Source organism: Pelecanus crispus, chromosome Z, assembly GCF_030463565.1.
Source record: "Pelecanus crispus isolate bPelCri1 chromosome Z, bPelCri1.pri, whole genome shotgun sequence".
Classification (NCBI taxonomy): Eukaryota; Metazoa; Chordata; class Aves; order Pelecaniformes; family Pelecanidae; genus Pelecanus; species Pelecanus crispus.
In genome coordinates, this window is record NC_134676.1 from 37,220,754 (window position 1) to 37,245,911 (window position 25,158).

The 25,158-nt window shown below is 41.0% G+C and overlaps 1 protein-coding gene across 1 annotated transcript in view; it reads left to right on the plus strand.

Moving 5' to 3' along the window:
• ADAMTSL1 (ADAMTS like 1) overlaps positions 1-25,158 on the plus strand; it is a 486,156-nt gene that overhangs the window by 309,202 nt on the left and 151,796 nt on the right. The window contains 2 exon segments of the mRNA XM_075727091.1: positions 8,249-8,294; positions 21,157-21,393. Of these exon segments, the coding sequence (XP_075583206.1) occupies positions 8,249-8,294; positions 21,157-21,393 (283 nt within the window).

Below are 25,158 nucleotides of genomic sequence, written 5' to 3' on the forward strand. Positions count from 1 at the left end.
CCAGAACTTTGCATGATGTGGAGTTTTTGTATGCCTCACTAACTATAAAAAAAGTTAAGATGTGATTCTCTAAAGCCCTAAGCAACAGACTGTACATGAGAAAGCATGAGCATTTCAGTGGAGCTGAGCTAACACACATGATTGAGACCCAGGTTCAAACTTCCTCAAAGCACAGGGAATGTGGGTTCCTGTTCAGCACATTTGTTTTCTAAAGACCAGCTGCAAAACTTGGATCCAGATCTAAGCTCAGTTATGTTCAGATTTGGGGTGTTAGTACTTTTGGGCCTGCAATATGTTCTAGATGCTGTCTTTGTGATACAGCAGGCCAGGTGAGATTTTGTATTGTATTTTCTTTCCACTTGGACTGTGAAGAGACCTCTTCATTGTTTTGCTGAAAGGCACTTCTTTAATTCTTGTATTTTTTTTCTGCCTTTCTTGGCTAGTGAGAAAATGAAAAACATTTGCAACTCTAATTGATTTCTGTATGTCTGCAATATATGTTATATATGCAAATCTAAAGCTAAAGACACTTTTTAAAGATACTTAAGAAAATAAAAAATACTGCAGTGACAAACAAATGTGACAAATAAACAGTAGTCTGAAAGCACTCTGGCAATTTCTTCTCCTTATTTTCCTTTATTTTTCTCAAATCTGACTTTTGTTATTTTAATTGGACTAGCCAGTCATATTTTACTGACAGTATAGGGAATGTCATTTGATGTCAGCTGTTACTTAGAAGTAACATTCAGTGGCTCTGAATAATGCAAAAAAGAATTTGAAAGTAAAAATTGGAATAAATTCTATTCTGTTCAGCAATTTGTACAGCAAAAGTCCAAGGTCTGCCTTATTTTGGGTAAACATAATGCCAACTTTAAGCTCCAAGGGTAGCAGAAGCTACCCAGAGTAAGAGTTTTGTGTGGGTTGGAGCACTGTTGAAGCTGCAGCTGCTCATTGTTTGTATAACATTTTCAACAAAATTCTCAAATCTGAACTCTTCCCCTCATCAAACTTGTGGCATTTAAAATTAAACTGTGAAATGAGCCTAATCATACCTTTAGAAGGAAAGGCTTATCTCTGCGAGACCAATAGATGTATTAGCTTTCTCTGGGCTCTATGTTATTTTGGCTAGACGGCTAGAAATAGCCGACTTGGTATATCAGTAGTTGGGCTAGCTAACTTCAGGTTACTTTGGTTATTTCTTGCACTATAGCCTACAGTATAAACAAAAATTTAGAAGAGATTGGATGGCATTCTGTAGGAAACATTCAACACAACTTCAACAAACATCAGGTAGCCAGAAACAAGTAGTCATTTTGTACTAATATCACAGTGAAAGGGACTTTGTCTTTGAGAAACACTATTTACTTGTCCTTCAAATTCCTAAACAGTCAGTGAGGTTTTGGTTCAGGCTAAGTATTAAACAAAGGCATTTTTTCCTTTTTTCTAACACCATCTCTTTGATATAATGTATTGTTGTATTCCATATATATATAGCCAAATTCCGTTCTTTTAATTCCAGTGAATTTACTCTAGATATGTGGCAGAGTTTCAGTGTAAAGCCCAGCATGATGGCTTAGTTCCATACTCATCCCCTTCACATACATGAGGGTCAATGTTTATTTAATCATAGAATCATAGAATGGTTTGGGTTGGAAAGGACCTTTAAAGATCATCTAGTCCAACCCCCCTGCCATGGGCACAGACATCTTTCACTAGATCAGGTTGCTCAAAGCCCCATCCGACCTGATCTTGAGCACTTCCAATGATGGGGTATCCAAAACTTCTCTGGGCAACCTGTTCCAGTGTCTCACCACCTGCATCGTAAAAAAATTCTTCCTTATGTCCAATCTAAATCTATCTTCTTTCCATTTAAAACCATTGCCCCTTGCCCTGTCAGTACAGGCCTTGGTAAAATGTCTTTCTTCACCTTTCATATAAGCCCCCTTTATATATTAAAAGGCTGCAGTAAGGTCCCCTGGAATCTTCTTTTCTCCAGGTTGAACATTAGAATCATAGAATCACAGAATACCTTGAGTTGGAAAGGACCCATAAGGATCACCGAGTCCAAATCCCTGCTCCTTGCAGGACTACCTAAAACTGAACCGTATGACTAAGAGCATTGTCCAGATGATCCTTGAACTCTGACAGGCTTGGTGCTGTGGCCACTTCCCTGGGGAGCCTGTTCCAGTGACCAACAACATTTTCAGTGAAGAGCCTTTTCCTCCTGTCCAATCTGAACTTCCCCTGATGCAGCTTTATTCATTTTCCTTGTGTCCTATTGCTGGTCACCAGAGAGAGGAGATCAGCACCTTCCTCTCCACTGCTCCCCTTGAGGAAGCTGTAGGTTGCAACGAGGTCACCCCTCAGCCTTCTCTTCTCCAAGCTGAACGAACAAAGTCACCTCAGCTGCTCCTCCATAAGTCTTGCCTTCAAGACCTTTCACCATCTTGGTTGCCCTCTTCTGCACACACTCTAGTAGTCTGATGTCCTTCGTATACTGAGGCACCCAAAACTGCACTCACTACTTGACGTTGGGCCACACCAGTGCAGAGCAGAGTGGGACAGTTGCCTCCCTTGACTAACTAGTTATGCTGGGCTTCATGCACCCCAGGGCATGGTTGGCCCTTTTGGCTGCCAGGGCACACTGTTGACTCATATTCAACTTGCCACCAACCTAAACCCCCAGATCTCTTTCTGTGGGGCTGCTCTACTGCCTCTCATCCCCCAGTTTGCACATATAACCAAGATTACCCTGTCCCAGGTGGAGAATCCAGCACTTGCTCTTGTTAAATTTCATGTGGTTGGTGATTGCCCAGCTCTCTAGACTACCCAGATCTCTATGTAAGGTCTATCTACCCTCAAGGGAGTCCACAGCTCCTCCTAGTTTCATATTATCAGCAAACTTACTTAATGTACATTCAACTCCTGCATCCAGATCATTTATAAAAGCATTAAAGAGCACTGGCCCTAAAATTGAGCCCTGGGGAACCCCACTGGTGACTGGCCACCAGCCTGATGTAACTCCATTTACTATAACTCTTTGAGCCTGACCCCTCAGCCAATTGTTGACCAAACATGTTATAGACTTGTCTAGCTGTATGCTGGACATTTTGCCCAGGATACTGTGAGAGACAGTATCAAAAGCTTTGCTAAAATCCAAACCCCCCACATCCACTGGTTTCCCTTGGTCAACTAGGTTGGAAACCTTGTCATAAAAGGTTAAATTAAGTTAGTTAAACAGGACGTTCCCCTCATGAACCCATCTTCAGCCGCAACTCTCTCAGCCTTTCTTCACGGGAGATGTGTTCCAGACTTCTGATCATTTTTGTGGCCCTCCTCTGGATCTTGTCTAACAGGTCAAAATCTGTCTGTGCTGGGGGCCCCACAGCTGGATGTAGTACACCAGGTGAGGTCTCATCAGAGCAGAGTAGAGGGGCAGAATCACCTCCTTTGACCTGCTGGCCACATTTCTTTTGATGCAGCCCAGAATATATCTGGTTTTCTGGGCTGCAAGTGCACATTGTCAGCTCATATGTAATTTTTCATCCACCAGTACCCCCAAGTCCATCTCTGCAGGTCTGCTCTCAGTCAATTCATTCCCTAGCCTGTATTGATATTGGGGATTGCCCTGACCCAGGTGCAGGACCATGCACTTAGCGTTGTTGAACTTCATGAGGTTCACATGGATCCATTCATGGTAAGTATTATTTACATCAGAATAATTGAATGCCTAATACAACATTGTAGAAAACATTATTTATGGAAAAACTAGGCCTTTGGTGGCCACAGATCAGTACCCATGTTTTTATTTGCCTAGCCAGCTTCTTGGGTGTAGTGACTTAAGTTGGTATTTTACCTCCTGGTTGTTTATTTTTTTACTCCTGCAGAAAGAATATTCATAGGATCTGTAACTAAATTTGCCAGGGAAAGTTGGCTTGTCTATCCATGCCCACTTTTTTTGCCTCAGAGTTAACTATTCCTGTAACATTTCTGGTATTTCGCTATTTCAACAAGGTGCAGAAGTCTGTAGGAGACAGTCTCCTATACATAAAGAATGAAAGATTTTTACATTTGCAACACCAAGCTGCATGGCAAAACACACTAGTGCATCTCCACAACCCGCTGTGGCAGGCAACGTGCATATTAACAAAAGGATATGGAAAAAATTTCACACATCTTTTCAATTTATTGTCAATTGAATGACTTGGGCAGACCCAACTAGGCAGTTTGAAAAAGTGAACTCATAAAGTCAATGCAGTCCTGACGCGTCTTCCTTTTTCATAACAATTTAGTGTCCATGGTCTTCCCCCATATCTCCTTTATGGGAAAAGGGATATGCTGAAAGTATAAATGAGACTCTCTTTTCCCCAGAGAAGGACAAACACAGAAATTGTACTGAGGATGAGAGGGAGTCATAACACTATGCAACATTTGGGGAAGAGGTAAGAGCAACAGGCCAAGGAAAGACAACACAAGATGGTGTTACTGTGTGTGTAACACTGCCTTGTGCCTGCTGGCACCAGGGGAAGGGGAGGGCTGACACAGCCTGCCTAAGATCTCATGGGAGGAGAAAAGCACACAGCATACTTTTTCTCACAGGTACAGTGTAGAAACCAGAATCTGTCCCAGAAGAGTGGTTATCAAGGGGAGTGAAAATAAAGGACAGTAAAGATTGCCCAACATTACATCAATTTTCAGACCCCTGTAGTGAACAGTTGCATCAAAATTCACATCCACAAAAACAACCCACCTCTGGCTCATAGTTGCTTGCTTATGTGGAGACTTGGTTCTTAAGAAAAACATTTTAAACTTTGATGACTGCTGAGAGTGGCAGGAGTTGATGAGGTCCTCCTCTGCAAATCTCTTTCATCATCTTTAGTAATTACAGATAAAGGCAACTTTGGCATGGGGTTGCTATTCTTTCTGGCATGGATTACTGCAAGGCTTCTAACTCTAGCTGAGCACAAATACACATCTACTTTAGACCTTTGACGGGGGGACTTGAACTAAGTCCCTCTACAAACTGGAGCCTGGAGAAATAAATACTAGGGTTTCGGGTTGTTTACATAAAAGAAGTGAATATTTTAATATATTAAATATTTGTTAGCCTCTTTCAGAAACTTTACTGGGAACAAGTGACTGGGTTTGAAGAATGAAACATGATTCCCAATAGCTTACTTTTCTTTCATATTCACATGATAATGATTGCCTGTCAAGCCAAACCTCAGCTACCTTTTTCTTCTGCAAATTCCCCTGCAGTGTATAGATAACAGGGAAGACAGTAGAAATACTTCTTACTGCTCCCACTCTTTGTGTGTTCTCCAAGCCAGACTTGCCATTTTGTGTGACTTCTGACTTTTCCAAGTGGCTGCATGTACTCCTTGTTGATGTGGCCTCTCATTTATAACCTGCAGAGATCAGAGGATGGGCGGTGACCGTATCTCATAACATGGTCTCACTAATCTGCTGTGGTCCTTCCTTGCGTGTTAAATGCTCTGTGCTGTGGCATTCAGCAAAGCATCTATGCTGTGATATGGGACCCGTACCATTAACTTGAACCCTGCCTAGAGGAGAAAACCTAGTCTGGCCTGGTGTCATGCAAGGTGCTGTGTATTTCACTCCAGCAGGATTATGTTCACTAGATGTTTTCAGCTTCCTTATTTTAAGCATAGACACGGTCAGAAAAAAAGTTCACTTCTAAAAATAAAAATTTATGCCCCTGAAAAGCTACTATTTTTTTTTTCAGAGTCTTTTTAACGATCCTTTTTTTTTCTACAAATCCTATGGGTTTGAATCCAAAAGTAGATACTTGAGTTTAAGAGAATGTGGAACACTGTCTTGAAGCAGTGTAGATCTGAAACACAAATTATTCTACAAATCTATTGTGAAAATACATCAGTTCAGGCTGAAAGCTCTTTGCCTGCTTTTTGTTGATCAGTGATAACTGGGAAACTAATGAGCTTAGAAAACCAAAACCCCAAAGTTTGGTCTTGGAGAGGGGACAAGGGGAGTTTTGCAAGAGTGGTTCCTAGTGTTCATGAATCATCACAGCACTAGCTGCATCCAGAATTGCACATTTTTTCTGAGCAACCCTGGCCATTAGCCAGAAGAGGGAAATTGGAAGAAAAATCTGAATAGTTCTGTGGCATGTCTAATGAAAGTACCTATTCTTTTCCCTAATGCAAAGAATAAGTGAAAAATAAGTGGGCTTTCATTTCAAAACAGACAATATGAAGAAACTGTGAAAAGTAGAAGAAACTGTGAGGCAGCTGATAGAAAGGAAGTTTAACTTTCCCTGGCAGTTCAATGATTCTGAGGTTAATAAATTACGGTAATTGAAATTGTCATAACAGCAGGTCTGTGTGAAGCAAAGAGATGTCTGATGGGTTGTATGGCATTTCTGAGAAACAGATGGGGCATGTATCAAGCTTGCCAAACAAGCTATTCAGTGTGGTGTACAAGGCCTGCACTAGGACTGCCTGCATGCTGCATAATACACTTTTTTCTTTGCCACCTATCAGTGTAAATCAAGAGGACCTCTATTGAATGTAGTGGAGTGTAAACAGGTTTGGCTTGCACCGCAGTATTTCTACCAGCTTTTCTATATTGCTCAGGAATAACTGGGATGGTGGGGTGTTGCTTAGGGGTTTTTTGTTTGTTTGTTTTTTAGTTCATAGCCTATTGTGAATACAATTTTTATTATTGTACTGCTAAACCTGTTTTTTCTAGTACTAGATTGTGCACACTTTTCACTTCTGTACATATTTACAATGATCAAAATTTACTTGAATTAGTTATATAACATTACAAAAGCATTGTATTAGTGGTATTTTAAGAGCATTCTTTATATGCCAAATGTTACACAACAGAATATGCTATCCTTCTGCTTACATTTCTTCTGAAAAAGTGGTAAGGTTTATTTACTTGTTTGTCTTCTCTTGGTATCATTTACACCACTGTGACATGTTTGGCAAACTGTGTTTTGCCCTAATTTTGTACTCACATAGGTGTAAATGACTACTGGAGGATTTCACAATTAAGTCTTGTGGAGAAAGGTGGGAAGAAAGGTGACTTCAGTAATTTAAAGGAAATCTGTTCAGTTTATTTTAGAGTTAACTCAGTACAGAAAAAGTTTTTCTTTTTTTTTTTGAAAAAAGAAAAAAAGGAAAAAAGAAAGACACAAATGCATGCAGATGCTGTCCTTTCTCTTGGATAGTTCAAAATGGTTTGGATTTAAAACTTCAGTCTTGGCAGGCATTAGGTCCTCAAGGAATGTGTGCTTGTTAAATCCTGGCCAAAAAAAAAAAAGAAAGGGGAAAAAAAAGTTGTGAAATTAAGTAATTAAAAATGTAAGGAATTCTGCCCTGTTGAAGGGTAATCTTTAAAAGCCAAACCCTGCATTCTGATTTGTACTGAAGACCTCCACAGAGTATGCTGTCTGAACTCATAAAACTCATGAATCTTCACCTAAGGTCAAATACTCGGAATACACGCTGCTGAGTGCTAAAAAGATATCTGGGTGTTGACCTTTCTTCTGGGAACCCTGCCAGCATCAGGGCTGGTATGGGTCTGCTGTGGGAGAAAAGGGGGAGAGTCATGGGGAGCACATGTCAGGGCATATGCTCTCCTTGACCTCTGCTGCGCCCAGCTGCTTTTTGGATGCCGTTCTGCAGCAGGGATCTGGGAGTAGCAAGAGGCTGGTGGATCAAGGGGGAAGTTTTATGCTCTCCTTCTCCCCTCATACTAAATTGGGGAAAAGCCCTGTCCTGCTAGCCTGTTATTTCACACCACTGCAGGCAGGTTTTCTTCCTCCCAGTGCACAGGTTTTTCCCCAGCAGACAAAACCCTCTACTCAGTCAGTGCTAAGGTGGTGTGCCTGGGCAGATGCAGACCTGTGCCCTTGTGAAATCATTGGGGATAGCTGGGAGACATGGGGAATTATTAATGTGACTCAGTTGTTGATGCCCAGCTAAGTTCTGTAGTCTGACCGTCAACCTCATTTATAAACTGATGCCAAGTTCTAGACATTAATTTTTAAAGCAAAGGTAGGAATCTGAGGAGTTGTAGAGTTCATACCTCAATACCTGTATAGGCACAGAGAGCCTTTTACCCTGGGGAAGAGGGTTGGTGGGGTATTAGGTGATTAGAGATCTTTGTAGGAAAGATGCTGAGACAGTAAACATTATGTGTTTGCTTTTTATATTCAGCTATTAATGGTTTTGGGTTTGTTTTTAACTTTTGGACACAGGACCTGTGAAGGGCGAAACATCCGGTACAGGACATGCAGCAATGTGGTAAGTGAAGTATAGCTTTGATATGATATAAATCATCACATACAACAGTCACGTCCATATTACATAAAATGATTTGGTAATGTGATAGTGAGAATACTGTAGCTATCTAAACTGCCTTCATACCACAGGATCGCAGAAAAACCTTTGTCAGTTTCTTGAAAAGCTGGAGAGATTATGGCATAGCATAATGCTAAAATTGTTTGGAAGGGATTGCAGTCACAGCCTTTCCAAATAGAGTGTCAGTGAAACTTCAGAGTTTCTCTTTACAACCCCCATGGTAAAATCAAGACCACTTGTGTTCCCAGTATTACTTTAGTAACCAGCTGGTTCACATTGGGCACTCTGTCAGGCCAGAGGACTAAGCTGTTAAGGATTGAAGACAAGTTAGCAAGAGATTAATGTTTCTGTTCACCTGTGCCCTCCCAGCATTGGAATTCTGTTGCATGTCTTAGAGAAGCAGTTTTAGAAAGCCTGCACTAGTGTTTTCGCCTTTCCAAAGGCTCTTGCTTGTTTTTTATATATGGTGAATATGGTTTTCAAAACAATAAAGTAAGAAACTCCAACTTCTGTGCTCACCAAAGTGAAAGCGTGTTTTCACTGGTGAAAAAGGAAATAAAGACTTTCATACGGAAAGTTTTATTGGGTGCCAAGAATAGTAAAAGCTCTCAAATTACATGGAGAAATGTCAGTTTTACCAGTAAAGATGGAAAATGAAATCAAACATGTACTGGGCCAAGCTTTCTCATGCCTGATAGGGACATATTCAGAAGTCTTTCAATAGGTGTTTTGTCTAAAAAAGTTTAAAAGTTTAAGTTAAAAAAATGAATACATTCCCTCATATTTAGCTTATATTTTCTTCAATAGACCACAGTTCATAATGAAAGAAACTGCTTCTGTCTGAGTTGTCATCTCCCATGCAGTAAGATTTCTCACACTTCTTCCTCTGAAATTTGTTCTGGGTATATCCTCTGGGTTCCTGAAATCTCTCATCAGTTTAGACATCTGCTTCACTAACTGCCAACAAGTAGTCAATAAATAGGTCTGCTGGCTGATTAACCATCCAATTTCCATCTCCGAGGTGCTTAGCTCCATGACTGTGGCAGGAGTGAGAAGGCTGATTTGTGCCAGTCAAGTTGCATGCTGTAGTTCTGTGGAATATGACACAAAAAGAAAAAAAAAAAAAAAAAAAAAAAAAAAGAAGATACTACAATTAGATACATCAGTTTTGGTTTGGTTTATGAATGCATGTATATTGTGGCAGTCCACTTCCCCTTCTGACCTGTCCTTGTGTATGCTAAGAGCAGTGAGACAAACTAGCATCCTGCTGTGCTGCCATTACCTGTTCCTGGATCACCCTGATGAGGGGCTGGGGTTTTAGCTGTGTTGCAACCCTTGTTTTGGAGTCATTGAGATTAACTCTCCAAGATAAGCAACAATTTTTTAAATGTTATTTTTAGCTTAGGTTCTGTTTTGGAAATGTGCACCTGAACAGTATTCCTTCAAAATAAAACCTTGCATAGCTTTTTCAGGCAATTCCTTTCCATACCTTGTATTTCAGAAAACTGGCTCCAGACTTTCCAACATAGCAGTGAGGCATGCAGCTGCAGAACTCACTTAATTATTTCATACCAAATAATCCAAACTGAAACTTTCAAAGTCCTTTACTATGCTGAAATCAGTGACATCTTTGCCACTGAATTGTAAAGACCCAGGACTGCATTTATGATTTTAACCCCTTATTTCAAAGAGGCTAAATAATGGATTGCGCTATGTTGTTCTTTTCCTTAATAAAAGGACGAAATGACTTTTCATTTATTTGGTTTTGGTAAACTTGCAAAACTAGCAATAAATCAAACTATTCTCAAGCTTCTGATTGCATCATACTTTGACCAGGCTCTCCAAATACAACTTTATGTCAAGGAAAGTACTTGGTTGTATTCATTTTGCAGACATTTGATTTCAGGGGAAAGTATTTTTTGACTATTTTTATAGTCAAATATGACTATATAACAAAAATATGACTGTTTTTAAAGTATGTTGAATCTTTGATTCAGGTGTTATGCCCTTCCACTTATCATCTTTACTAATCTGAGATGCTGTGCACCAGTATTCACAACATCAGTCACTGCAAGGGCACTGCCACCATGATCAGCATCAGATCTTGTGGTAGGATCCTGCCACAGCTGTGGTGGTCCTCAGCCCCATGTTTCTGGGGCTAGGTACCACTTTGCAATTCCTTGTGCAACACCAGTGGAAACCTAAATCACTTTGGGAACCCCAGACGTGCATCTCTGCACTGGAATCCATTCTGTTGCTGAATTGTGTAGCTGTACCACTGAAATACTGTTTGTCTCTTTCAGAATAGTAAAAAACCTCATACCTTTTCTCTTTAATAAAATGTACTGTCTTTTTCTCCAAAATCCAAGGATACTTTAATACAAATTAGGTCTTGGAAACAATTCATTAACTGAATAGCTTGTCGTGGAATTCTGCACTGGAAAAGGCACACAATATTGTGTGTATTTTTGTGAACTCAGACTTTGCCTTTTAAGATTTCATCCACAAACACACTGAAAATCAGGAGGATGGAACTTCCAGGCTCAAGGAGACCTACATTTTCATGTTAGCTGACAGTCTGTTGCTTTAAAGGAAAATGAGAGCAAATCCTTGCATTCCACCCTTGCAAATGAAGCTAGCTATCATGAAATGTGGAAAATTCCTTTTTTATGCTTGTGGAAATCAGTGAGTCCTGAAATACAAACTTTCCTTACCATTAGCTTGTGCATAACTTGAGGACTGATATTATTATTCACATAATAACCAGTCTTTTTATTTTCTGCAAACGATGTTTCTGTGAACTGACATGTTTTTGTTTATATGACTGTATTCTTACAGGAAAGGATGGGCAGTCACATATACTAAAAGTAAATTCTTTATTTCAAAGGTGAAATTGGAGAATGGGAAGAATACTTCTTGGAGTTTGGCAATGAGCACATTTTCATAGGCACTATCATTTGCAAGATTTTGCTACAGCTGGTTTTAATTCATCCTGAAATTAAATTACGGGGCAGGGAGATAAAGAAAAAGGGAGGCAAGGGGAGAGAGTGACACATCTGTTTCTTCAGTGACCTGTATTATTCTAGGGATGCTGAACCATTTTGCATAGTATAAGCTATAAGAGAGACTGATACTGCTGTCTATAGCGCTTCTAAGCAGTGCTTAAAAGAACAAATCCAGTCCAGTATGTTCTCCACTTGCATTGCCTGGTGTTGATCAGAAACTGGAAGGATTATGGGTATGAAGCCACATGTGTAAATAGTAAAAGAAGGAATGAGGGAATCTGAAGATGATTTAGGGTTGAATCGCATCCGCTTTTTTCCTTCTTACTATTCGTATTGACTCCAAGTATGTTACCAGCCATTTTAGAATACAATCATGGGGGAAGAGAGGGATTAATTTGTTTTTCTTTAGAAAATTACTCTGAATACAATGAAAACATGTTTTTATATCTAGCTGGGTTGTTATACTAAACATTATGCAAAATAAACAAAAATATTTCCAAACTGCGAGTAGGATTTTTTTAATAGTTCTTTTTTCCCAAGCTAGCACACTGCTTCTAGGCACGTTCTTAGTTGCCAGGTTTTCTACAGCTTTTGTACCAGGCTATCATGCTGCCTCATTTGCCCTTTCTCTTTTTCAGTCCTTCTGCTACTATGCTGGTTTTTGCTTTCTCTTCCCTCATTTACATGAAAATCTATCTGAAGGATGTTTATTGGAACATGTACTGTCTTCATGCCTTCTCTCTTCATTCTCCTCAATTATCAAACCCCTTTTTGTGATTGAAAACATTTTTATTTTCCCTGATATTTCTCCTTTAACTGCACTTCTTTCTGAATCAGACCAGAAAAAAAATTAGACGCATGTGACTGGCACTTCATTCCCAAGGGACTTTGCTTTTCGTATTTACTTGCTTATACCTGCCAGCATCATGATGAACACTGCATATAAAGCTGCTTTTGAGATTTTGCTCTTTGACATGAAAATAGACAATGCTGGAAGCTGCAAAACATTACCTTTCAACAAGGTTTAGAGCAGTTCCGCTAAGCCTTGGATAAAATTTGTAGATGGTAGATCCCATTAATCAGACCACCAAAGCTTGTAAACACTACATGCACCTCTTTTTTATATATACCTCACTTTCTTCACTTGGCTGAAATACCAGCTGTAATGACATACCCCATTTTTTGGCTTGCATTCAGACAAGCTACTTCCATCCCTGTTTCTTATCAGCTCATGCTGCATTTTGTACACACCAGCACCGATACTGCCCATCTTATTTTCAACAAAATGACACCATCTTCTTTCCATGCACCAAAGCCCAGCCTGTTGGAAAGTGTCAAACCTAAACTTCCATATAAGTGCATAGTTCTCATAAGCATTGGCTTGTATGTATGAGAAGTGTCACCACCAGATAGAATTTTTTCAGAGCTACAGAAATGATTAACAGGATTTAATTAAAAGTATAATCACTACACATATCTCCTTACTAACACCAGATTTACTTAATGTCCGCTTACTTTTTAAGTGGGAATTCTTCCAAACTCAGATCATTTATTGTGACTACAGTCTGTTCTTCAAAATGTTGGATTTTGTTAACTACCATCTTATTTCTAAATGGGTGGATTATAAAACCTCAGTGTGTCATCTAGGAATTATTTCTTCACACTTGGAAACAAGTGCTTTTAGTATGTTGCTAACGGTAGAAGCTTTGACTTGTGGATTTTTTATCTTCTCAGCAAGCAGACCTGTGAATCTTTGACTAATGAAAATTAGAAAAAAGAAAAAAAACACCACATTGTTACCATTCTATTAAATGCATCAAAAATCTTAGTAGACGAAACAACCTGGATCACTTCCATGACAGTGGCATTTCAGAAGTTTGTTCAGTACTCGTGAGGACTCTGGATGATTCATAGATTTAAATTCAATATTGCTGATAATAATTTTTTTTTTATTTTAATATCTCTTTTTGATCTGCCAGTGTGGCACCCGTGGTGCTTTTAGGAAAGTGTACTCTAATATAATATACTTGTATTAGTTTTTGACTGAAATATTCGGAAGTTTTTCAAGCTGAAATACAAGTTACAGTATCTAATTTAAACACTTGACTTTAATAAGTAAAAGGTATGAACAAACAAAATCTTTAAAATGGCATGAAAAACTGAATATTGAATTATTAGCCAAAAATAGGAACATAGTTTAAAAAAAAAAATCAGAATTGTTTTTATAAATATTTCTAATGACAAATATTCATGGAGGTTTAGATTTATACTTCACTGACTGTTTTAGCCCTCATCTCCACTCCATGTTTACTTAATATAGAGTAGAAACATCTGCTGATATTCCTCCATTTGCTTTGTTCGTATTATTTCTCCATGCTTCTCTCTGTCAGATATTGCAGTGTCTTGGGGTTGTCAGAAAAAGCTATAGTATGAGACCCTCTCAATCTAAGCAGCTAAGATGATCCTAACCTATTTAGAAGTTCACAGGAGTAGGCTAGTGAAAAATCTGGCTGCAAGAAACTTAATTCAAGCAGGGCATTCAACAAGGCTTCAAGGCTGAGTGGAGTTTCCTTTAAATCCGTAGATCTCCTAAGTCTCTGTACTTTTATCTAAAGTTCTTATTTAGCCTTGGGCAATCCCCTACTTGAGGACCTCAGGCTTTCTTTCTCAGTAGGGAAATTGGTGCAGCTGAAACGCTGTGTGTACTTCATGGAACTGGTTCAATAAGCTGTTCTGTCAGATGCTGCACAGAGTAGTCCAGTTGTTAGTAATTTTTTGCACAGAGGAAAAGCTCCAGGAATAGTAAATCATTCTTGGCCTCTGCAAATATACAAGCACATATATTGTAAACTGTTTTAAGGTTCCTTGACTGTTTCCACCTATCGCAGCTTAGATATGATCTTCCACATTTCACCCACTAAGTAAACTTTAAAAAGCCTGACCCTCTTTTGTCCCATGAAATCTGATCTACCTATCACCATGAAGGGACATCTGGGATTCATCTTATCTTTTCCACTGGTTTGTTGATTAATAGAAATTGTTTTGAATGGGATTCAAACATGGCAAATCTCCATGGACCTTATGAATTACAATAGGGTCAAATAGGAGGTCAAGCTGAAAAAAAAATTTGGATGTGAGGAAGCAAACAAAGCCGTAATAATATTGCCAGCATTAGGTGCCTATGAGGTGAAGATGAAATTCCTGTGTTTATTTTAAAATAGGTTTCATACATCAAAGGGGTCTTTAAAATTATCTTTAAAATTATATATATTTTTGTTGCAGTGGAGGAAATCTTGACCTGATAGGACAAACGGAGATTATAGGTATCCAGCACAGGCTCAGTGTTTCAGGAGTATCTCATGAGCCTTCACAGGCTAAAGGTCATGAAACAGCCATCTAGGACTCACAGAGTTAGAGGAGGAACAGTTGTTTCTATTCACTGAAAATTTTCTTCCCTAAAAAGTCTTAATGAATAGGAAGCTTGAAGATAAATGGACTTAGATGAGACTTTTAGGTTTATTAGTTCTTTCTGATTCTTCAAGGAGTGCAATGGCAGCAGTTCCTCATGTCTGCAGCAGCCCACAGATAATTTCCAAAAGAAAACAAAACCTGTAAGATTTGAATGTAGCACCAAAGCTGGAGTAACCTGAAGCAGGACTGTAGTTCTTTTGTGGCCAGATACCAATGCTGCCGCATGCTCCAAGCTAAACACAGGCCATGCGGATGTGGTTAGCAAAACACCTCACAGGACTACATAACCCATGCAAAGATATGCTACCTTGGGTTCACTGCTACTCTGACTTGGCCCATGACTTCTGGCTGTCTCAAAGTGTGGGCAGACCCTTGTCTGTCAATCTGTTGCGCAGGTAGACAAACTGCATACTGTTAGATAGCCTCCAGGGTCAGACCCTTAGGTGGAGTAGAATGTAACTTCACTCAGGCCAATGAAGCAGTGCTAGCTGGCAGCTGTAGAGGATCCCCTTCCACCAAGTTCATATACCCCTTCCCCATGCACATACCAAAAGCAGGCTGATTTTTTTAAAAGGGGAAAAGACTTTGTGGAGTTAGAGTCTATAGTTTCTCCTATCAAGGAGCCAGCACTGCAGAAATGAGGCAGAAGAAGACTGCCTCAAAACGGCAAACACTCTTATCTAAAGGTGTGCAAAGTGTTTAGAAGAAAACGGCAATTTATTGCTTGAACAAATATGCAACAAAACACTGGCTTTGCCTTATCTGTTATTTCAGCAACTACAATACTCATTTGTAGTCTGTGAGCTTAGGCTGTCTTTCATTATACTATTGCACACATAGCCCAGCACAAAGAGGCTCTGATCCCCACTGACATATAATACAAACAATAAATAGCAAATTTAAAAAGAAAAAAAAAAAACAACCCATGGAGAAGAGGTTAATAAGCAGTGCCAAGTTCTGTACAGTGTCTATGTTTTCAGTCTCAGTGACCTGTGTCTAATGATGGCTAATACTCAGACCACTACTTTTCTTAACATTGTGTGTTTTGGTATAAAAAACCATTACACAGGTTATGCAGTTGTTATGTTATGCTTGTAGTTGCAAGTACATGTGCTTTCACAACTGGAAGGAAAGATCCCCCCTGAGGGAAAGGGATCTTCAAGACCTTCAGGTAGATTTTGGATTCAGGATTTCAGTAGGAGAAAAGTTGTGGGCCAGACTGTGGCCCTTTTTCATATCTGTATGCCAAGATAAGTATGCATGTCTGCGTTTCTGACTGCTTGAACGTATTCTTTGAATGGCTTCAAGTTTCACATGAAAACTTTTTTAAACACAAGCTCTACTATTTAAATCCATTGTTTTATTTCAATCATGATATCAAAGGCTGGAAGTATTTAGCATTGGTCCTGGTCACCTGCCGTGTCCTGAAAGCTTGTTATGTTGACAGTACATTTTTTCTTTCTTTGATTTAAAAATAAAATCCAACACAACAAACATAGCATTGAATACTGTACAAAGCAGGATTATGAACTCTGTATGTTGTGTGTTTTATTGGGCCTTTCTGTCTTTGTAAAAATAAAGCTATTGCAAGCCAGGAAGTTTTGAAGGTAGAGCCAAGCTTGAACCAAACAAGAGTTGGCTTTGAACTCTGCAACAAGCCTAAGCCAAGCCAACAGATCTGACTGTATTCATTTACAGACAGAAAAATTCAGAGAAGGGTATGCACCAGAAGATCTTGTGGCAGGAAATAAGGCCACAGTGTTCCTCTTTGCTTGTCTCTTCTCTGTTTGAAAATAGAGCTAACCCAGATCTTGGGTCAAGCTGTAGCTGTCTTGTTCATCCTCTGTTTAAAAGCAGAACATAGAAACGACTTTTTCTCTAATTACACAGCTATAGAGGAATAATGAATTTCCCACATATTTTTCTGCTTTCTCTACTTTGTGCTGCTGTCCAAACTTTTTCCTGTATCAACAGTTTGCCCAGATCACAAAAAAGGCCTGGTTTCCTCTAAGTTTTTCTGGAGATTTGAAAATCAAACTGAAATACTTCCAAAATTTTACTTCCTTTTTAATATTCCATAACATGTGAATAGAAAAACTCTCTGCTGTCTAAGTCCTCCAGCAGTAAAATTCTGGTTATGAGCTTGGACTTTCAACGTTCACTTTCAAAAAGGATGAATAAGCTCTGGATTATTGCTCTTTTATACATATTTTTCTAGAGCAAGATTTAGCCCAAATCCTTTTTTTTCTCTTACGCCTTAATCCATTTAACCTTTTGTAGCAGGAGCACTATTCTCTTGTACTTAGCAGAACGTTTGACTGGAGCTTGACTCATTACTTTTGGGCTTCATCACATTCAAATACAAATTAAATTAACTGAAAATTTGCTCTCACAGGACAAAGCAAATTAGCTGAAGATCTGTGGCTTAAGGACATGGCTTGTTTGTGTGTATAGTTCACTATAAGAAATGTTTGGAGTAACGTGATCCAACATCATTCAACATTCAAACCAAATGGGCGCAACCACATTGCCACTACACATTGAATGACAGGCTAGATTAGTTATCCTGGATTAGAGCCAAGGGCGTACAAATGACACATTTATAGCCAAGATTCTGCCAATTTGCTTCAAGAGGAGATTTGAAAGCTTGATTTTTAAGACAGGTTTTGTTTTAGACCTTAATACTAAACAATCATCCCAGTGCCCGTGACATTTGTATTGAAAGCTGTAATAATGTGCCCAATTTAAAAGAAGAAGAAAAATGTTAGTGAAGAAAGATGGAGAAAAAGGTCTGGGAAACACAGGTGATTATTTAAACGTCAGAAGAGATATTTTGTCTCAATAGCAGCAAAGCTTTCCTAGCTGGGAGGATAAGAAGTCTGTGGTTGTCATTAATTAACCAAGTTAATGAACCAAAGGGATGTGGACAAGCTGGAGAGGTGGGCCCGTGTAAACCTCATGAGGTTCAACAAAGCCAAGTACAAGGTCCTGCACCTGGGACAGGGCAACCCCCAATATCAATACAGGCTGGGGGATGAAGGGATTGAGAACTGCCTTGCAGAGAAGGACTTGGGGCTACTGGTGGATGAAAAGCTGGACATGAGCCAAAAATGTGCGCTTGCAGCCCAGAAAGCCAACCATATCCTGGGCTGCATCAAAAGAAACGGGGCCAGCAGGTCGAGGGAGGTGATTCTGCCCCTCTACGCTGCTCTGGTGAGACCTCACCTGGAGTACTGCGTCCAGCTCTGGAGCCCTCAGCACAGGAAAGACATGGACCTGTTGAAGCAGGTCCAGAGGAGGGCCACCAAAATGATCTGAGGGTTGGAGCACCTCTCCTGCGAGAACAGGCTGAGAGAGTTGGGGTTGTTCAGCCTGGAGAAGAGAAGGCTGCGAGGAGACCTTATAGCAGCCTTCCAGTACTTAGAAGGGGCCTCCAGGAAAGATGGGGAGAATCTTTTTAACAAGGCGTGTTGTGACAGGACAAGGAATAATGGATTTAAACTAAAGAAGAATAGATTTATACTGGATATAAGAAAGAAATTTTTTACAATGAGGGTGGTGAAGCACTGGAACAGGTTGCCCAGAGAGGTAGTGGAGGCCCCTACCATCCCTGGCAACATTCCAGGTCAGGTTGGATGGGGCTCTGAGCAACCTGATGTAGTTAAATCTGTCCCTGCTCACTGCAGGGGGGTTGGGCTAAATGACCTCTAAAGGTCCGTTCCAACCCAAAGCATTCTATGATTCTATGTTCTATGATTAATGATACTTGAAATTCTATAGGTTGAAGTAGTTTGAGGACAGAGAATACAGGCATCTTATAAGGATATTGTCTAGTTGTGTTGTTGTATATACATCAAAATCCTTGCCTATCAAGTCTATAATCAAAATTTACAATTCTCTATAAAAAAATGTTACAGTCCTCAAGCAAAGGGTGTAACATGTATTCATTTGACCTAGTTCATGAAAGGTAGGTCCTGCTTGACCAACCTGATCTCCTTCTATGACCTGGTGACCTGCCCGGTGGATGATGGAAAGGCTGTGGATGTCATTTACCTGGACTTCAGTAAAGCCTTTGACACAGTCTCCCATAGCATTCTCCTTGGGAAGCTGGCAGCTCATGGCTTGGATGGGCATAGTCTTTGCTGGGTAAAAAGCTGGTTGGGTGGCCGAGCCTAGAGAGTGGTGGTGAATGGAGTTAAGTCCAATTGGTGGCCAGTCATGGGCGGTGTTCCCCAGGGCTCTGTCTTGGGGCCAGTCTTGTTTAATATCTTTATCAACGATCTGGATGAGGGGATTGAGTGTGTCCTCAGTAAGTTTGCAGATGACACCAGACTGGGTGGGAGTGTCAATCTGCTTAAGGGTAGGATGGCCCTGCAGAGGGATCTGGACAGGCTGGACCAATGGGCCGAGGCCAACTGTATGAGGTTTAACAAGGCCAAGTGCTGGGTCCTGCACTTGGGTCACAACAACCCCATGCAACACTACAGGCTTGGGGAAGAGTGGCTGGAAAGCTGCCTGGCTGAAAAGGACTTGGGGGTGTTGGTCAACAGCCAGCTGAACATGAGCCAGCAATGTGCCCAGGTGGCCAAGAAGGCCAACAGCACCCTGGCTTGTATCAGGAATAGTGTGACCAGCAGGAGCAGGGAGGTGATTGTCCCCCTGTCCTCGACGCTGCTGAGGCCGCACCTGGAATACTGTGTCCAGTTTTGGGCCCCTCACTACAAGAAAGACATTGAGGTGCTGGAGCGTGTTCAGAGAAGGGCAACGAAGCTGGTGAAGGGTCTGGAGCATAAGCCTTATGAGGAGCAGCTGAGGGAACTGGGACTGTTTAGCTTAGAGAAGAGGAGGCTGAGGGGAGACCTTCTTGCTCTCTACAACTACCTGGAAGGAGGTTGTAGTGAGGTGGGTGTTGGTCTCTTCTCCCACGTAGTTAGTGATAGGATGAGAGGAAATGGGCTCAAGCTGCACCAGGGCGGGTTTAGATTGGATATTAGGAAAAATTTCTTCATGGAAAGAGTGGTCAAGCATTGGAACAGGCAGCCCAGAGAGGTGGTGGAGTCACCATCCCTGGAAGTGTTAAAAAAACGGGTAGATGTGGCACTTCGGGACATGGTTTAGTCTAGTCTACCCTTAATAGGTTTAGTGCGGACTTGGTAGTGTAGGTTACTTGTTGGACTAGATGATCTTAAAGGTCTTTTGCAACCTAAACGATTCTATGATTCTAGTATTTGACCAGGTATCATTGAGGAGCAGATTTCCTTACAGCAGCAATGGACTGTGGGACCTTAATAATCGGAGGCAGCCATATTGCCAACATTTCGTTTTTTGTCACAGTACTCATGGTGTTTAATATTCTTCCTAAAGCTTAGCTCCTGTATTCCCATAATTATGTGAGAAATTCAGGTTACTTCTAGAAAAAACAATGAACTGTAGCCTTTGTGGTTGCTTGCACAGGAAAACTTGAAATATCATTCTTCAAGGATCAAAAATTGGAAAGGAAATAAAAAGAACTTATGTTTATTTTGCCTGAAGTCTCATGATTTTGAAGGTCTTGCTCTCTTGAGAACTTGACTCATGGTTTTCAGTGCTAAACAATGGCAAGAAAGTATATGCAGGTAAGAAAATCCTCATGTTCTCATCAAGAAGATACTTTAAGTAATATGAATGGTCTTTGTTTTTTATATCAGGTGTACTGGGTCAGTGTAGGGTTTATAAGTCTCACAAACCTCCTGAAGGATCAACAAAGGGGCCTTTTAAAAGTTTTCCCAGTAAATAATAGTAAGTCGCTAATTGTCCAAGTTACGATATTTTAGTTTAAAGAAATGCAAATATGTATCACATTTTTCTGATTCTTGTTGCCCTACCAACTTATTTAGGTCACTGAGGTGAAAAAAAGCTACTGAGGAGAGCTTAAATAAACAAACAATTAAATCACATAATTATTTTTTTCTTTCTCTTCAAACAAAGAGGAATATTGGGCTGGAAGAGAGTGGCTGTGCACACACACTTCTCCACATATGTGCACAAGTGGAAAGAGATTCAACAAGAGCATATCAGGGCTGTGGTTAAGACACGTACAGTGCACTTCTTATGTCCCAAGCATATTTACACATGATCTTGATGTTCTTTTAATACTCTTGCACAAAGAAGAAAGAAAGGTATAATTATCCAGTTGAATTATGTGTAGCTCTAGTTATTTCAATCAGTCATCTTTGTCTAAACAGAAAAACTCTCTACATCTGGCAGCTGTGGAGCTCAGCCGGCTGCATGACACTGCAACTGGCTGTCCTGAATAGACCTGCTGACCTTTTCCTCTTTCTTTTCTGCAGGACTGCCCTCCAGAAGCAGGTGATTTTCGTGCCCAGCAGTGCTCTGCTCACAATGACGTCAAGTACCAGGGACAGTTTTACGAGTGGCTTCCCATCTCTAACGACCCTGACAACCCATGCTCACTGAAGTGCCAGGCCAGAGGAACAGCTCTGGTTGTGGAGCTGGCGCCAAAGGTTCTGGATGGGACCCGGTGCTACACTGAATCCCTGGACATGTGCATCAGTGGCTTGTGCCAAGTAAGGAGAGAAGCCCTACGCTAACACCTTTCCTTATGACCCCTCCTCTTGGATCTCTCTCATGCGCTCACTCTCTCTCCTCCTCCATGCTTGTACCATTTTAGGGTCTTCATTTTAATAATCTGTTTTAATTTTCTTAAGTTGACGTCTTCTAGCTTGTTTAGAGGAGGTGTACAAATTCAAAGGTTACTTTCTCACTTCATGCTGTTTCTTTGGGGGGTTTTTGAGGAATGTATTCTCAGTTTTTGAACTGTTTTGTATAGTTAGCTGCAGTAGCAGATCTCATTTGAAAGCACCATGAGAAAAAAATGTTTTAGCATTTAATTTGGATATAACAGATTTTTCCAAGTCTATGAAATTATATTATCTTTGAGGATTGTTGCTCCCTGTAAGTCACAACCACATAGCAGTAGATGAGGTACTAAACTGGAAAATCTGCCACTGATTTTCTACAGGACCAAGCAAGCTGTTACATCTCCTTGGGCCTCAGCTTCCCTGTTTGCTAAAAGTGAGATATGGGGACTTTTTAACTCTTCACTTCACAGTGCATAGAGATCTATTGATCATTCAACCAATTTATTTGCATCCTAATTTGTTTTTATATTACCTTTATGCTTTTACTTATATAATGCCACTGTTTTGAACCTATCTACATCAGACTTCAGTCTTCTGAACTACATGTGGGCTACAGGTTGATGAGGGGGAGGACATTTACACCATCTCTGTTAAGTACTGAACTCACCTGAGTCTCAGAAAAAGTTGAGTCTAGACTCATATTTCAGTGCCCAGTCTCCTTCAGATCTATGTAGACTTGATGTGGTGTTGGCTTCCTAGTGTATTTTCAGCCACTTTATGTGCCTTTGGAAGCTTTTCTCCCTGTGTCCTTTCTCTTTGATTTTCTGTTCTGAGCCAGAAGCAGTCCTGCAGTAAATGAAACAGAGTAGGCAGTTATTGGGCTAATCTCATTTGTGATCTGAAGAGGGCAATCATCTAGACCTCTTGACCTCAGCCGAGTGCACAAGTTTCTCAAAATTCCAGATTGCCTAATGAGGCAGACTAATTTCAGTCTTCTTTTGTGTTTTTTAATCTTTTAAAAACTTAATGGGAGACACAGGAATCTGGATGGGAAAATTATTCAAAGTATTCTGCCTATAATGGCCTGGAAATTAGCACCAGTGCACTCAGGTTCTGTGTCAGGCTGATTTCTGTTTTGGTCCAAATATGAAGCATACCTTTCCAAGAAAACGTTCCCTTAGGAACAGAACTCATGAGCATCCACTACTAAAACAAACTCATTTGCATTCTCATGACACTTCTTACTCCTGGAAGGCTGAAGGTACCTGCACTATTACAACTATGAAGACTGGTGTTGTTTCTTAACTGTCTCTGTGGCTAAGGTAAGTATTTTGAAAATAAAGTCCACTAGCACCAGTGTTCCTGAGGAATTTCAGTTAAACTAACCCTTTCCTTACATACCCTAGAATGGTAGCATAATTTTTAATGCATAAACACAATGACTCTGTATTTTCCGTGATTTTCAGCATTCAGTTTCTTCATCAACATTTTTCATATACTTTACAATTACTGCATCATTTTTGAGGGTGCCCAAAAAGAGATATTAAAATACAAATGCTTATGATGCAACATTCAATTCCTTCTTGTTTGCCAACTACAGTGTAAAGAAATCATACCTAGGGGTGTAATCCAAATATACTATGAAAGTCCATATACTTCTCTGTAATAAAGACCCAGTCAAATAATACTTGGATCAATGCAGGCCCACTAGGATGGCAAACCTAAAGTTGTTTTCAGTTGTTTTGCACTGAGCAATCCAGAAAATATACCTCTTCACCCCTGAGATAGTGTAATTACTTGTTGCAAAGAACCTGTTAACAAACATAATTCCACTTCTCGATTCTTGGTGATGTAAAGAGGAGGGGCAGCAAAACTGTTACGAGGGACTTCCGGAGGGCAGACTTTGGCCTATTCAGGATGTTGGTTGGGAAAGTCCCTTGGGAGGCAGTCCTGAAGGGCAAAGGGGTCCAGGAAGGCTGGGCCTTCTTCAAGAAGGAAGTCTTAAGGGCACAGGAGTGGGCTGTCCCCATGTGCCATAAGACCAACCGGCAGGGAAAACAACTGGCCTGGCTGAACAGGGACATTTTGCTGGGACTCAGGGAAAAAAGGAGAGTCTACCACCTTTGGAAGAAGGGGCGGGCAACTCAGGAAGGGTGCAGGGGTCTTGTTAGGTCATGCAGGGAGGAAGTTAGAAAAGCAAAAGCCCAGCTAGAACTCAATCTACCAATAAGGCTTGCCAATGTGACACCAATGTGACACCCATCTACAAGAAGGGCCAGAAGGAGGATCCAGGGAACTACAGGCCTGTCAGCCTGACCTCGGTGCTGGGAAAGATTATGGAGTGGTTCATCTTGAGTGCGCTCAACAGGCATGTGGAGGTCAACCAGGGGATCAGGCCCAGCCAGCATGGGTTCATGAAAGGCAGGTCCTGCTTGACCAGCCTGATCTCCTTCTATGACCTGGTGACACGCCTAGTGGATGAAGGAAAGGCTGTGGATGTCATTTACCTGGACTTCAGCAAAGCCTTTGCCATAGTCTCCCATAGCATTCTCCTTGGGAAGCTGGCAGCTCATGGTTTGGATGGGCGTAGTCTTCATGGACAAAAAGCTGGTTGGGTGGCCGAGCCTAGAGAGTGGTGGTGAATGGAGTTAAGTCCAATTGGTGGCCAGTCACGGGCGGTGTTCCCCAGGGCTCAGTTTTGGGGCCAGTCTTGTTTAATATCTTTATCAACGATCTGGATGAGGGGATTGAGTGTGTCCTCAGTAAGTTTGCAGATGACACCAAGCTGGGTGGGAGTGTTGATGTGCTGGAGGGTAGGATGGTCCTGCAAAGAGATCTGGACAGGCTGGACAAATGGGCCGGGGCCAACTGTATGAGGCTTAACAAGGCCAAGTGCTGGGTCCTACACTTGGGTCACAACAACCCCATGCAACACTACAGGCTTGGGGAAGAGTGGCTGGAAAGCTGCCTGGCTGAAAAGGACCTGGGGGTGTTGGTCAACAGCCGGCTGAACATGAGCCAGCAATGTGCCCAGGTGGCCAAGAAGGCCAACAGCATCCTGGCTTGTATCAGGAATAGTGTGGCCAGCAGGAGCAGGGAAGTGATTGTTCCCCTGTAGTTGGCACTGGTGAGGCCACACCTGGAATACTGTGTCCAGTTTTGGGCCCCTCAATACAAGAAAGACATTGAGGTGCTGGAGCGTGTTCAGAGAAGGGCAATGAAGCTGGTGAAGGGTCTGGAGCACAGGCCTTATGAGGAGCGGCTGAGAGAACTGGGGTTGTTTAGCCTGGAGAAGAGGAGGCTGAGGGGAGACCTTCTTGCTCTCTACAACTACCTGAAAGGAGGTTGTAATGAGGTGGGTGTTGGTCTCTTCTCCCAAGTAGCTAGCAATAGGATGAGAGAAAATGGGCTCAAGCTGCACCGGGGGGGTTTAGATTGGATATTAGGAAAAATTTCTTCATGGAAAGGGTTGTCAAGCATTGGAACAGGCTGCCCAGAGAGGTGGTGGAGTCACCATCCCTGGAGGTGTTCAAAAAACAGGTAGACGTGGCACTTCAGGACATAGTTTAGTGGGCATGGGGGTGTTGGGTTGATGATTGGAGTGATGACCTTAGAGGTCCTTTCCAATCTTAATGATTCCTAGTTTTTACTTTCATTATATATAACCCAGCCACCAAGCCAGGAAACATG